At 38.7% G+C, this 14860-nt stretch overlaps 1 protein-coding gene and 1 long non-coding RNA gene across 5 annotated transcripts; both read left to right on the forward strand.

Annotated features, from left to right (window-relative positions):
* Positions 1–279: 279 nt before the first annotated feature.
* Positions 280–3126, forward strand: LOC117301294. Its single transcript, XR_004520280.1, has 3 exons — positions 280–409; positions 1784–2018; positions 3056–3126. It is a non-coding gene; the product is annotated as an uncharacterized LOC117301294 (long non-coding RNA).
* On the forward strand, positions 3122–14534 carry LOC117301293 (DNA-directed RNA polymerase I subunit RPA12-like). 4 transcript variants are annotated; one of them, XM_033785183.1, is made up of 5 exons: positions 3122–3170; positions 5976–6140; positions 7861–7971; positions 11646–11754; positions 14346–14534. In XM_033785183.1, the coding sequence occupies exons 2-5, from the start codon at positions 6132–6134 to the stop codon at positions 14402–14404; spliced, it is 288 nt and encodes a 95-aa protein (XP_033641074.1). In that variant the 5' UTR covers positions 3122–3170; positions 5976–6131; the 3' UTR covers positions 14405–14534. The 4 variants fall into 4 exon arrangements, 3 of the variants coding, with proteins under 3 accessions (XP_033641074.1, XP_033641073.1, XP_033641071.1); XM_033785182.1 differs by lacking the exon at positions 3122–3170 and having other exon boundaries at positions 5755–6140; XR_004520279.1 differs by lacking the exons at positions 3122–3170; positions 11646–11754; positions 14346–14534 and adding an exon at positions 9939–9977 and having other exon boundaries at positions 5755–6140.
* Positions 14535–14860: the final 326 nt, after the last annotated feature.

The raw sequence follows: 14860 nt of genomic DNA on the forward strand, positions 1-14860 counted from the left end.
TATAAAATATTATAAAAAAGATAATAAAATATGCAGCGCCACCAATTGCTCGGGAGACAACATTTTAGTATATTCCTCCGCTTTCAAGAATTACAGTTTAGAAAAATTGTCCGTTAATTGGAATTAAATTAACTCCATGTTGAATTCATAAAAAAAGCAATTGGTTTTTATGGAAAACGATTTGTTTTAAAGCGTTTTAAGCAGCAAATACTTTGGGAACTTTTTGGTTGGCGTATTAATTTTTATTTGTAAGGTCTTTTGAGGTGAAATGTGGCTGATTCATCATGGCCGCGCGTTTTTTCTTTCACACGTTGTGAAGATTCCATTGACAAAAAAACGTTCCGAAAACTCGTCATTTGATCATCTTCAACAGCTTGACTTCATTCAGAGAGAATTGGAGAACAAATTGGTAAGTTTTAAAGACTTCTTTTAGTCCACGAATACTAAAATTAAGTGTCTTTTCCGTTGGTGAGTCCTCATTCGATGAATGATGATTCATACTTGACACACACAGGACGAGTTGTCCAAGCAGCCAGGCCAACCACAAGGCACTCGTGCGGCGGCGTATCCAGAGTCCACAGAGTCCACAGAGTCAAGTTCAATTGAAAAATTGCCGTACAACCTCATTTGTGAGCATGAGGACAATTTTCCGTAAGGCGCCACCACCTTTTCACTAATTTTAACTAAAGGGATATCTCATTTTAGTCATTCATTGAGGTAAATTATATACTATATTGTTTCATATCAAATGAAAAAGTGGTGGCGCCATACGGAAACTTTTCCCTTAACAGCGAGAGCTGGAGACATTGGGAGAGAGGGGGGGGGGGGGAGGGCGGGTATAGACATGGTAGAGTTAGGAAAAAGGGTTTACTAATTTACCCACCTTTTGACGAATTAGCAGTCCCTTTTACACTTTTCATATTTTATCAAACTGATTTAAAACATCCTCAAGTGTATATATTTCAACAACAACTATTTATTTTTTTAATTTGTGACAATTTTTCCAAACTTTCTTTATTTTTTTCCCCCTCACACCCCCCCCCCCCCCTCGACAAAAGAGTTAATACTGCAGGTAGACGTCCTGTAAAAGGTGTAACACAAGCATGATTAAAAGTGTTGTTGTTGTTTTATCTTATTTCAATTTAAACCGAAAAGAAAACCCATGTGGCCCTAAAAAAGTACTTGTAAGTGATTTTGCATGCTAGACATACCGGGTGTCATTGACGACCGGATAGAGTACCGAACTCAAGTTATGGTGTTACGTTTGATCAGCTGAGTGTGGGTTCGAATTCCGGTCTTGACACTTGTGTCCTTGAGCAAGACACTTAGCTTAAAATGTTTCTCTCCACCTAGGGGGAAATGGGTACTTGTGGGACTTTGAGGGCAGAGATGGTTTAGGCCAAGTAAAAAACTAGACCAGTTGATCTTCCGGGTTTTTCCAAAAGAAGAGGATGAGGGCCTTTTTGGGTTTCTTTTTTTCAATTCTATCAAAGGTGGCCACCAAATATTTTAATTCAAACTGGCCACCAAATCTTTACTTTAAAGTCACCACTAACTTTATGTAGTTACATGTTCTTAAAAGATTACAAAGTTTTATTATGAGAAATACACAGAAATTTTGCCTTTTTAAAAACAAAAATTTAAAATAATTGAAAAATAGGATGCGGCCTCAAAAAAAGGATGAGGGAGGGGACGATCAACTGGTATTTTTGGGGGGCCTTAAAATCAATCAAGTCTCTGTAAACATTGTCCAAATTGTTAATAATTTGCTTTTATTTAACAGCAGATGGACCCATCAGTACCAGTACAAGAACCGAAGATGTTCAGTCTTCGTTTGCACTCTTCTTTCATGAAGCTGGGACCTGGTTGACGTTCATCTTCTTCACCACTATGTGACCACTTGTTTTCACCTTCATCTGTAAATTCATAGAATCATCTCACTAGTGGTACTGAGCAAACCATCGATGTTCAAAGACCACCACAAGAAATGACAATGATCAACTTGTCATGCAACCAAGGTATGTACTATTTATTATTCTGTTTCTCAAAAACAGAACAGTTTTAGTCTCCTTAGAAATATTTGTTCATGTTATTACACACGACATGTTCTTGTCCCTGACTCCGTCCAGTATTTGCCTCAGGGTAAGGATCTGCCCAGCTTTGGTTCTCTTTGGACGGAAACCAGTCTGCAGGTTTCTCAGAAGCAGAGATCAAGCCAGAATCAGACATTTTTATGTCTTCATGACAACAGAGAGACTAGCCAGCAGGACCATGTTAGCTTGTTAATGTATTTCACTAGTCCCTCCAGTGACTGGCCAGCAAGACGTGTTAGCTTGTCATTTCACCGGTCCATCTAGTGCACTAGCAAGCAGGTCCAATTAGCTTGTCATTTCAGTGGTTGGGTAGATTTTTCCTTATTCAATTTCAATTAGTATACATGTAGGCCATGCTCCAGGGCAACAAGCTCTAGGTCATGCTCTAGAGCAACAAGGCCATGCTCCAGGGCAGCAAGGCCATGCTCCAGGGCAACAAGGCCATGCTCCAGGGCAGCAAGGCCATGCTCCAGGGCAACAAGGCAATGTCCCAGAGCAACAAGGCCATGCTACAGGGCAACAAGACCATGCTTCAGGGCAACAAGGCCACTCCTAGACAAAAAGGCCATGCTCCTGATGGGCAACAAGGCCATGCTCCAGAGAAACAAGGCCATGCTCCAAGGCAACAAGGCCATGCTCCAGGGCAACAATATCATGCCCAAGAGCAACAAGGCTAACAGAGCAACAGGGAAACATGGCCATGCTCCAGGGCAGTTAGGCCATGCTCCAGGGCAACAAGGCCATGTTCTAGGGCAAGTATGCTCCAGGTTAACAAGGCCATGCCCTATAGGGCAACAAGGCCATGCTCTAGGGCACCAAGACCATGCCCCAGAGCAACAAGGCCATGGTCATCAGGTAATACCAGGCCTGACATTTTTCTGGCATTATTTTAACAGTCTTAGCAGCACATAGTTTAATATTTGTTGTATTTCTTTGTTTCATTTGCTACATATGAGCTACAGACAATTCAGTCATGCAGAGAGTTGGAACTTCATTAAGAGTGACAGCCCAATCCAGACAGAGAGTGTCGACGACGGCTCTTCATTACGAGTGACAACCCCTACACAGAGAGAGAGTGTCAGTACTTCAGGAGAATGACTGCAGGAAACACTTTCATCAAGATTTCCTTTTCTATAATTAATTGTAAAGTTCAAGGGGATGGATCATTATTCGTTAGGTCAGAAAACTACCTCAAACTAAAGTGAATACACCTACTTTCATTGTGTGGGAAAAATACCCAAACTTCCCTTGTGGTGATCTACTTCCCTTGTGGTGATCTACTTCCCTTGTGGTGATCTACTTCCCTTGTGGTGATCTACTTCCCTTGTTATGATCTACTTCCCTTGTGGTGATCTACTTCCCTTGTGGTGATCTACTTCCCTTGTGGTGATCTACTTCCCTTGTGGTGATCTACTTCCCTTGTGGTGATCTACTTCCCTTGTTATGATCTACTTCCCTTGTAGTGATCTACTTCCCTTGTGGTGATCTACTTCCCTTGTGGTGATCTACTTCCCTTGTGGTGATCTACTTCCCTTGTGGTGATCTACTTCCCTTGTGGTGATCTACTTCCCTTGTGGTGATCTACTTCCCTTGTGGTGATATACTTCCCTTGTGGTGATCTACTTCCCTTGTGGTGATCTACTTCCCTTGTGGTGATCTACTTCCCTTGTGGTGATATACTTCCCTTGTGGTGATCTACTTCCCTTGTGGTGATCTACTTCCCTTGTGGTGATCTACTTCCCTTGTGGTGATCTACTTCCCTTGTGGTGATCTACTTCCCTTGTGGTGATCTACTTCCCTTGTGGTGATCTACTTCCCTTGTGGTGATCTACTTCCCTTGTGGTGATCTACTTCCCTTGTGGTGATCTACTTCCCTTGTGGTGATCTACTTCCCTTGTGGTGATCTACTTCCCTTGTGGTGATCTACTTCCCTTGTGGTGATCTACTTCCCTTGTGGTGATCTACTTCCCTTGTGGTGATCTACTTCCCTTGTGGTGATCTACTTCCCTTGTGGTGATCTACTTCCCTTGTGGTGATCTACTTCCCTTGTGGTGATCTACTTCCCTTGTGGTGATCTACCCATACTTCCCTTGTGGTGATCTACCCATACTTCCCTTGTGGTGATCTACCCATACTTCCCTTGTGGTGATCTACCCATACTTTTTTTCGCGCTAAGCTAATTTTTGTGCTTATAAGCAGCTCTGTGAAATTGGGCCAAGCAGATCACAAAACCCATGCACAACGGATAAGCCAAAGTCCAGCTTGTGATGTCAGAAGCCCAGCCCATCCGGATTCCAATCCCTCGCCGACCGCTGGCAAAGACTTGCCTGTTCCATTCATTAACGGGGGGTATTCGTTTTGGGGATTTTAACTTCACAGCTTCCGCTTCTTTATCAATCCGATTAAATTCTTTGTAAACAAAATCCAAATGGTTATTAAAAATACCTAATTTAACCGATTCTGCCTTTTTCGTATTTTGGCCCTACCGTAGCAAAACAAATTATTCGAGTTTTTATTTTCTTATTATATTCATAAGGTAATATAGCCTTGTAAAACTAGTCAAAATTTTGCCTAAAATCTCAAGGTAATAGCCTTGTGAAACTAGTCAAAATTTTCCTAAAATCTATAAGGTGATAATAGCCTTGTGAATTAAACAAGTCCAAATTTGGCCTAAAATCTACAAGGCTATATAATTATATACTTTGAAAACATCTTTTGAAAATGCCTTCAGATGCTTGATTTTGAGACCTCAAGTTCTAAATCTGAGGTCTCGAAATCAATTCGTCAAAAATTACTTCTAGTTATTTTGAGTAATTACCAACAGTGTCCACTACCTTTAACACTCATTAAAGCCATCACAGAGGTCTTCCATTCATGATGCCATCGACGTACTTTTAACATCGAACATATTTGTTATCTAACTTTAAAAATTGTTGAAATTCAAGAGGCGCAGGCGCAACTAAAATAATAACCTTTTACGCCCCTCCTGTTTTTTTATAATATGTAAACTTACCCCTGTGGTTAAAAATAACAAAATGCATTTGAGGACACATAAAAATAGCGGAGGGCAAAAACTATTTTTCCAGCATTATCATGGTTAAACAAAATCATATATTAATATTATTTCTTTGTTTTTTTGCATATTTGTGAGTGACAACTTTTGTACAGTTCTAGGGATTATTTAAAACAAATTTAAAGCGATTTTTATTTAGTAGTGGGAAGGGATTTTTCTCTTAGATAGTGATGTGGCCGGTTCGTATTGGGGATAATGTTTGTCGAATTTCATTGTTTATCCTGTTGCGCTTGGTATTGTAACCGCAGACAGTGGACACTATTAATAATTGTCAAAGACCAGTCTTCTCACTTGGTGTATCTCAACATTTACATAAAATAACAAACCTGTGAAAATTTGAGCTCAATTGGTCGTCGAAGTTGCGAGATAATAATGAAAGAAAAAACTTCCTTGTCACATGAAGTTGTGTGCTTTTAGATGGTTGATTTCGAGACCTCAAATTAATTCTAAACTTGAGGTCTCGAAATCAAAATCGTGGAAAAATACTTCTTTCTCGAAAACTATGTCACTTCAGAGGGAGCCGTTTCCCACAATGTTTTATACCATCAACCTCTCCCCATTACTCATTACCAAGTAAAGTTTTATGCTAATAATTATTTTTAGTAATTACCAATAGTGTCCACTGCCTTATCATGCAGCAGGTGCATCAATTAATTAATACAACTCATTAACTTTGCGCGGGAGGCTCTACAATCCGCCGACAGAGGGCGCGATTCCTATTTAATTACCTAGTCAGATACCCTAAACCAAATTCAACGCTGAACGTACGGATGAAGTCAAGTTTGATAAATCACGTGCTTCCCTTTCAGAAACGCACGCTGCTTTGAAACGGAATTTCTCAAAAACAGGGACGGAGAGGTCATTTGCTTCTTCGAGAGAATTTTGCCCGCAATGTGGCTCCATTTTACCTTTTTCTGAAAGTGGAACGGTAGTTATGAAAAGCAAGACATGTCCTTACAAAGTAAATGCAAAAAGTAAGTTTTGAATATATATATTTTGTGTGGAAACCGTGGCTTGTAAAGTTGTGTGTGATGGCTCCCTTACTTGTGCGTTATTTATAAAAAGGGGGTAGGCGGGGTCGGGACGTGGCCAAGAGGCGGTGGGGGAGGTGGCTGATGATTGCAATATACATGGACTTTGAATATTATACATTCATGCAAATTCAGCTCAATGACTTCGACTCTGATGATGTAAATGACCTGTGACTGATAATTCGTAGTTGACAAAAAAAGTTGAATATTTCTTTAATAAAAAAAATAAAAAATTATAGAAAATAGTAGACTAAGTTTCCAATATTAATTTGTGTAATTTACATTATTATATCGGTCTACTTCTACTAGTACTACTCTAGGCCTGTCTGTAGGATTAATGATTGTCTTTTATATCATCCTTTGTAATGATTACATTTTTACGTGGCTCATCCGCTATTGTGTGGCATGTTTGGTCATGTTATCTGGTTATTATATAATCATGGAGGTAGAAACCTCCATGATATAATTTATAGAAAAAAATATATATAGTAAATAAAGTCAAAATCTTTTTTAGTTGTGGTAAAAAGAATTAAAAGAAATACCCATCGCGCAACCACTTTTTCATTCGATATGAAATATTGGGTGCGTTTGATTAGCTTCCCTGGTGTGCTCATCCAAGTGGCGTATTTTATTTTTTCCAAGGATGAACGTGGGCAGATAATTACCCCACGTTCATCCTGAAAAAGTCGCCTATTTCGTTTTCCAGACGCATCATCACGTGAGCCTTCCCGTGGTGAACTCAGTGCACCTCGGGCCAGCCCCAAGAGCCCCGCTTGTGGATAGGGTCACTTGACGTCACAACGAGAAGGCTCACGTGATGATGCGTCTGGGGTTTTTCCAGATGGAGCGTGGGTAACCATCTGCACATGTTCGGACTGAAAAAAATAAAAATACGCCACTTGGATGAGCACATCGGGGTCGACCCAGGGAAGCTAATCGAACGCACCCATTATAGTATCTAATTTACCTCGATGGATATCCCTTTGTAAAAATGAGTGAAAAAGTGGTGGCGCCATACGGAAATTTATCCCCATTGACTGTCCGACTTGTCTTTTTTGGAAATGAATGTTTCAGATTTTCAAATCTTGATGTGGCATGGTCTGTGCTTTGCAACCTGCTGTGCTGGTGCCGGGCACTCATGATTTCAAAAACAACCGACACACATTTTTTCATTTTTTTTAAAGTTAAAATTACATTCCTTTCTGCCTTTCAGAGATTTTCAACGAAATGTAACACTTGTGTAAAGTTTATTAATATTAGTAAAATAAGAAACATGTTTAGCGTCCCGCCCGCTTCCTTTGTACAGGCCACCTCCTTTTTTATTTTATTTTTTATTAATTATTTTTTTTAAAAGGGTTATTTTAAACGATCTCAGCTCAAACAATCTGAATGTCTTGTCTGAATGTCTTGACCAAAATGTTTCATTTATGTATTGCGTGTTTGAGCAGTAGAAAAAACAATTGATATTTGACATTTTAAAAAGAATGGCGGCCATCTTGAGAAACCCGGACGCTAAACATGTTTCTTTTTTTACTCGGCCTTATCAGTGAATTTAATTTCTTTGTATCCGCGGTGACCGCATAATTTATATCACTATCATTAGCACAGACAGCATATTTTTGAATGAATGAAAAGTCACTTTTTGTCTTCCTTCTCATTACAGCTGCATTACATGGTGTGGTCTATCAATAATCATTCATACCTGCGACTCAACTCTTGCAAAAATGTTGAAGGTCGTCACAAGGTCATCAGCCAGAAAGGCCTAGGATCACTGGTGAGTGAAACACTGGAGTTTTATCTTAGGAAATGTCCAAATTGTTTAGGTTTATATCTTGATGATTACAGGGATGAGATTCTTCCGACCTTTGTCGGAATTCCGACTTATGAAAAACGGCACCTTAACAATAAATTGCCGTCCAGCAGCAGCTGGCCCTATTTACGGCTTGTGGTCTTCCTGGCATCGCGCATACGTGCAGCAGCAGCTACAGATGTATAAACTTGTCTCATTCCTCGCTTCGTTTATAGTGGTACGGTTCAATAATGTTTGCATGTAATGCACTTGCTGCTGCAGCAAAACCCAGAGCTCCCAGGGCCCTTAAGCGGGCCCTTAACCCCCGGTGAAACGAACTTCGCGCTGGGCGCTCAAGCACACGAATGATGAAATACTGACATTTCCAATCAACTGAATTTTCAGACCTTTTCATTTTCAAAAAATAATTTTCAAAGTGTTTACATACAGAATTGTTCGTACTTTATTGATTGTTTTATTGTCTATACTAGTATAACCACCAAAACATTGTGATTTTTCATTTTTAGTTTTAGAGGTTTCACCATTTATAATTAACTCTGAATGAATAAAAAAAAGATGTACAATTAAAATCTGTGAAAAGGGTTCACCACCCACAGGGAAACCTCTGGCCATTTTTAAAATTGGTTTATGAAAAAAAAAATGCACAAAAGATTAAATGTATTGGGTGATTTATTTCATATGGTTTCTTTTGAAGAATATAACCCCCAAAGTATTTAGGTTCACCATTTTATTTTATTTCAGGAAAGAAACAAAAACAAATCAGTGTAAAGGGTTTGCCACCTGTAGGGGAACCTCTGATCAATTATGAAAATGTTTGAAAGAAAAATGCACAACTTTGTTTTGAATAAAATGTGGTTTTTATCATTTGGTAAATTTTGAAGAAAAAAACCCCAAAGTTCTTTGTTTGTACTTTTTAATTTTTTTTCAGAGGTTTTATTCCTATGAAATCAGTGATAAAGGTTTGCCAACCGTAGGGAAACCTCTGGCCAATGTTTTAACTGTTTAATGGAAAAATGTACCAGTATATTTTAAAAGTTGATTTTTTATAATTTCGTAATTTTTGAAAATTAACCTCCCGCCCCCCCAAATTATTTGGTTAGAAATAGCTTTGTTTTATTTCAGAGGTTTTATATTTAACTCTTAAGACGAGCAAAATTCAGTGATATGGGTTCGCAACCTGTAACGAAACCCCTGGTCAATTTTTTAACTGTGTTTGATTAAAAATTGCGCCTCTTCAAATTAAAAGTTGACATTTGGTAAATTTTGAAAGATATTGTAAACCCCCCCCCCCCCAAATATTTTGATATACAAATAGGTTTGTTTTATTTCAGAGGTTTTATATTTTACCTGTGAAACAGAACAGCAAAAGTCAGTGACAAAGGGTTCGCCACCCGTAAGGAAACCCCTGGCCAATTTTTAAACTGTGTTTGATTGATTATTGCGCCACTTCAAATTGAAAGTCGATATTTGGTAAATTTTGAAAAATATTGTAAACCCCCAATATTTTGATATACAAATAGGTTTGTTTTATCTTGGATGTTTTATATTTTACCTTTGAAAACAGAGGAGCAAAAATCAGTGACAAAGGGTTCGCCACCCGTAAGGAAACCTTTGGCCGCGTTTTTTTTTAAACGTAATTTTTTGCAAACGTAATTTGTTGATCAATCGATATCTTTACCTCGGATGGATTCACTGTACTGTGACAGGGTTTTGCTTCTTTCTGTTTTCTCAGCAAGTAGAACCAGTAGACCTATTTTGCTGAAACTTTCACGGTTTTATTTCATCTTTCTATATTTTGTCCATTAATCAGTGACAAAAAACAACAACTTATGGCCCTACCTTTTAGCCGCATAATCACAAATTTGTTTTTTCAATGCTCGGTTATTTTTTATCACTTCTTAATTTCATTTTTGTATCTGGTCTGGTTTCAGATTGACAGGGCATGTGCCAAGTGAGGTCACGATGGAATTCATTTCCACACCAGGCAAACACGATCAGCTGATAAAGAACAAACCGTCTTCTATTTCTGCCCATCATGCAAGTAAGTTAATCACTACTTAAGCCTGGTTAATACTTTCTGCAAATGCAAAGTAAATTTTGGCGACACAGCCCTATTTTCTTAGCGAATGTTGCGAAGGGGTTGAACACAGTTCAACTGTTGCGAGTTATTCATTGCGAGTACGTGACAACCAAATTTGATTCGCATTCGCAGGAAGTATGAACCCGGCGTAAGACCCTTTTAGGTTTATGATACAGTTTCCATGGTTCTTGTGATTTATTTAGCTTGGTCACTACATATTTGGCTGCACAGGCAGTTTATTCCCAAGGGAGCTGAGTTGGTTTGATGAATGAAATAAATGTCCTAGTGATCAGGGGTAACATTGTTGAAGAGCCACGAGCGTCACTGAATTACGGATTTCAGTGCTATAAGAGGATTAGTACAAGCAAAAATTCACTGTTTACATGACATGTGTATACAGCACAATATGGTTACAAGTGCAGCAATTAGCAAAACAGAAAGAAAAAAAACATACAATTGGATCTTGAAGGATCTGCGGTGGACTTTACAAAGAGTTAAGACTAGTCTTATCTCAAGTTAGGACACGTTACTCGTCTAACTTAGGACTAGCCTTAAGTTTTTAATATCTCCTAGGACTAGTCCTAAGTTAGGACCAGTCCTAACTCTTTGTGAAATCAACCCCAGGATGGTTAGGGTCAAAGGTGCATTTTTTTATGTAAAAGTAATTTTTATTTTTTTATTTTTTTATTTACAGGCATCAAGAGATTGAGTACTCCTGAAGAGAATCAACATCTTCGGATCGGTCTACACTGAGAGGAACTCAAGGCAAGAGCTCACTGGAACAAGAAGATGAAATCACCACCGACGACGACGACCACCACCTGATGCCAGAGAGATGTCTTACTGACGAGGAGGCCGATTTTTTAATTGCCTTTATTAATTGAAAAATGCGCCACTTCATATTGGGATATTGATCATTTGGTAAGTTTCGAACAAGCCCCCAAATATTCGAATTTATATTTTTAACTCTGAAAACAGAAGAGCAAAAATTCAGTGACAAAGGGTTCGCCACCCGTAAGGAAACCCCTGGCCAATTTTGTAACTGTGTTTGATTGAAAAATGCGCCACTTCAAATTGAAAGTTGACATTTGGTAAATTTTGAAAAATAACTAAACCCCCCCCCCCCAAATATTTTTATATACAAATAGGTTTGTTTTATTTCAGAGTTTTTTCTATTTTACCTGTGAAAACAGAGGAGCAAAAATCAATGACAAAGGGTTCGCCACCCGTAAGGAAACCCCTGGCAATTTTTTTTTTAATCCCAGGAAAAAGCAAACGTTATTTGTTGATGTATCGCAATCTTTACCTCGGATGGATTAATCGCTACTGTGACAGGGTTTCTTTCTTTCTGTTTTCTCAGCAAGTAGAACCAGTAGACCTATTTTGCTGAAACTTTCACAGTTGTATTTCATCTTTCTATATTTTCTCCATTAATCATTGACAAAAAAACAAACTTATTGCCCTAATTTTTAGGCGTATTATCACAAATTTGTTTTTTCAATGCTTGGTTATTTTTCATCACTTCTTAATTTCATTTTTGCATCTGGTCTGGTTTCAGATAGACAGGGCATGTGCCAAGTGCGGTCACGATGGACTTCATTTCCACACCAGGCAAGCACGATCAGCTGATAAAGAACAAATCGTTTTCTATTTCTGCCATCATGCAAGTAAGTTAATCACTACTTAAGCCTGGTTCATATTTCCTGCAAATGCAAAGTAAATTTTGGCGACACAGCCCTGTTTTCTTAGCGAATGTTTCAAAGGGGTTGAACACAGTTCAACTGTTGTGAGTTATTCATTGTGAGTTCGTGACAACCAAATTTGCTTCGCATTCGCAGGAAGTATGAACCTGGCTTTAGGCTTGTAGACCCTTTTAGGTTTATCATACAGTTTCCATAGATTGCACAGGGGTTAGTAGGTACCTGTGAGGGCAGATATGGTTCTTGTGATTTATTTAGCTTGGTCACTACATATTTGGCTGCACAGGCAGTTTATTCCCAAGGGAGCTGAGTTGGTTTGATGAATGAAATAAATGGCCTAGTGATCAGGGGTAACATTGTTGAAGAGCCACGAGCGTCACTGAATTACGGATTTCAGTGCTATAAGAGGATTAGTACAAGCAGAAATTCTCTGTTTACATGACATGTGTATACAGCACAATATGGTTACAAATGCAGCAATCAGCAAAACAGAAACAAACAAAACGTATTGGATATTGAAGGATCTACGGCGGACTTTACAAAGAGTTAAGACTAGTCTTATCTCAAGTTAGGACACGTTACTCGTCTAACTTAGGACTAGCCTTAAGTTTTTAATATCTCCTGGGACTAGTCCTAAGTTAGGACCACTCCTAACTCTTTGTGAAATCAACCCCAGGATGGTTCGGGTCAAAGGTTCATTTTTTTATGTAAAAGTAATTTTATTTTTTTTATTTTTTATTTACAGGCATAAAGAGATTGAGTACTCCTGAAGAGAATCAACATCTTCGGATCGGTCTACACTGAGAGGAACTCAAGGCAAGAGCTCACTGGAACAAGGAGTAGAAATCACCACCGACGACGATGACAACGACGCTGACCTGATGCCAGAGAGATGCTTACTGATGAGGAGGCCGATTTTTTAATTGCCTTTATTAATTGAAAAATGCGCCACTTCAAATTAGGTGATTTATCATTTGGTAAGTTTTTAACAAGCCCCCAAATATTTGGATTTATATTTTTAACTCTGAAAACAGAAGAAAACAGAAGAGCAAAAATTCAGTGACAAAGGGTTCGCCACCTGTAAGGAAACCCCTGGCCAATTTTGTAACTGTGTTTGATTGAAACTGCGCCACTTCAAATTAAAAGTTGACATTTGGTAAATTTTGAAAAATAACTAAACCCCCCAAATATTTTAAAACATACAAATGGGTTCGTTTTATTTCAGAATTTTTTCTATTTTACCTGTGAAAACAGAGGAGCAAAAATCAATGACAAAGGGTTCGCCACCCGTAAGGAAACCCCTGGCAATTTTTTTTTTAATCCCAGGAAAAAGCAAACGTAATTTGTTGATGTATCGAAATCTTTACCTCGGATGGATTCATCGCTACTGTGACAGGGTTTTTCTTCTTTCTGTTGTCTCAGCAAGTAGAACCAGTAGACCTATTTTGCTGAAACTTTCACAGTTTTATTTCATCTTTCTGTATTTTCTCCATTAATCATTGACAAAAAAACCCAACTTATGGCCCTAATTTGTAGGCGCATTATCACAAATTTATTTTTTCAGTGCTTGGTTATTTTTCATCACTTCTTAATTTAATTTTTGTATCTGGTCTGATTTCAGATTGACAGGGCATGTGCCAAGTGAGGTCACGATGGACTTCATTTCCACACCAGGCAAACACGATCAGCTGATGAAGGACAAACCGTCTTCTATTTCTGCCCATCGTGCAAGTAAGTTAATCACTACTTAAGCCTGGTTCATACTTACTGCAAATGCAAAGTAAATTTTGGCGACACAGCCCTATTTTCTTAGCGAATGTTTCGAAGGGGTTGAACACAGTTCAACTGTTGCGAGTTATTCATTGTGGGTTTGTAACAACCAAATTTGCTTTGCATTCGCAGGAAGTATGAACCCGGCTTTGGGCTTGTAGACCCTTTTAGGTTTATCATACAGTTTCCATAGATTGCACAGGGGTTAGTAGGTACCTGTGAGGGCAGATATGGATCTTGTACCTGTGAGGGCAGATATGGATCTTGTGATTTATTTAGCTTGGTCACTACATATTTGGCTGTACAGGCAGTTTATTCCCAAGGGAGCCGAGTTGGTTTGATGAATGAAATAAATGGCCTAGTGATCAGGGGTAACATTGTGGAAGAGCCACGAGCGTCACTGAATTACGGATTTCAGTGCTATAAGAAAATTAGTACAAGAACTTTTGCTCTTCTGTTTTCAGAGTTAAAAATATAAATCCAAATATTTGGGGGCTTGTTACCAGTGCAGCAATCAGCAAAACAGAAACAAACAAGACATGCAATTGGATCTTGAAGGATCTACCGTGGACTTTACAAAGAGTTCAAGACTAGTTTTAGCTCAAGTTCATGAAGTTAAGACAAGTTACTCGTCTAACTTAAGACTAGCCTCAAGTTTTTAATATCTCCTGGGATTTAGGACCAGTCCTAACTCTTTGTGAAATCGACCCTAGGATGGTTAGGGTCAAAAGGTTCATTTTTTTATTTAAAAGTAATTTTTTTTAATCATTTACTTTCTTGATTTCCAGGCATCAAGAGATTGAGTACTCCTGAAGAGAATCAACATCTTCGGATCGGTCTACACTGAGAGGAACTCAAGGCAAAAGCTCACTGAAACAAGGAAATGAAATCTCCACCTACGACGACGACCACCTGATGCCAGAGAGATGTCTTACTGATGGGGAGGCCGAGCATCCATCCCTCTGTAGTAATCACAGTATGGGTACTTAAATAAGATCAGGATCCTTTATCACTGACGGTGCCATTAGGATTGTCTCAAGAAACAAAATGAGGCTTGACATCCAAATTTAATCTGTTTCCTTTTGTCAAACTTTGAGAGTTTCAATCGGTACACGAGAACCAGACAAAATGGCCGAACTGTGGTAAAGGTGTTTTTAAACTGTTAGTGTTGCTTACATAAGTTTTAAAAAATTAATTAAAATTTAATTGTTTACCTTCATGAGTTGTTATTGATTGATCCTCCCCTTACCCCTGGGGTGGGTTGATCGATCGACAGAACGAACAAGAAACTTGAGTGCACACC

This window comes from Asterias rubens, chromosome 17 (genome assembly GCF_902459465.1).
Source record: "Asterias rubens chromosome 17, eAstRub1.3, whole genome shotgun sequence".
NCBI lineage: Eukaryota > Metazoa > Echinodermata > Asteroidea > Forcipulatida > Asteriidae > Asterias > Asterias rubens.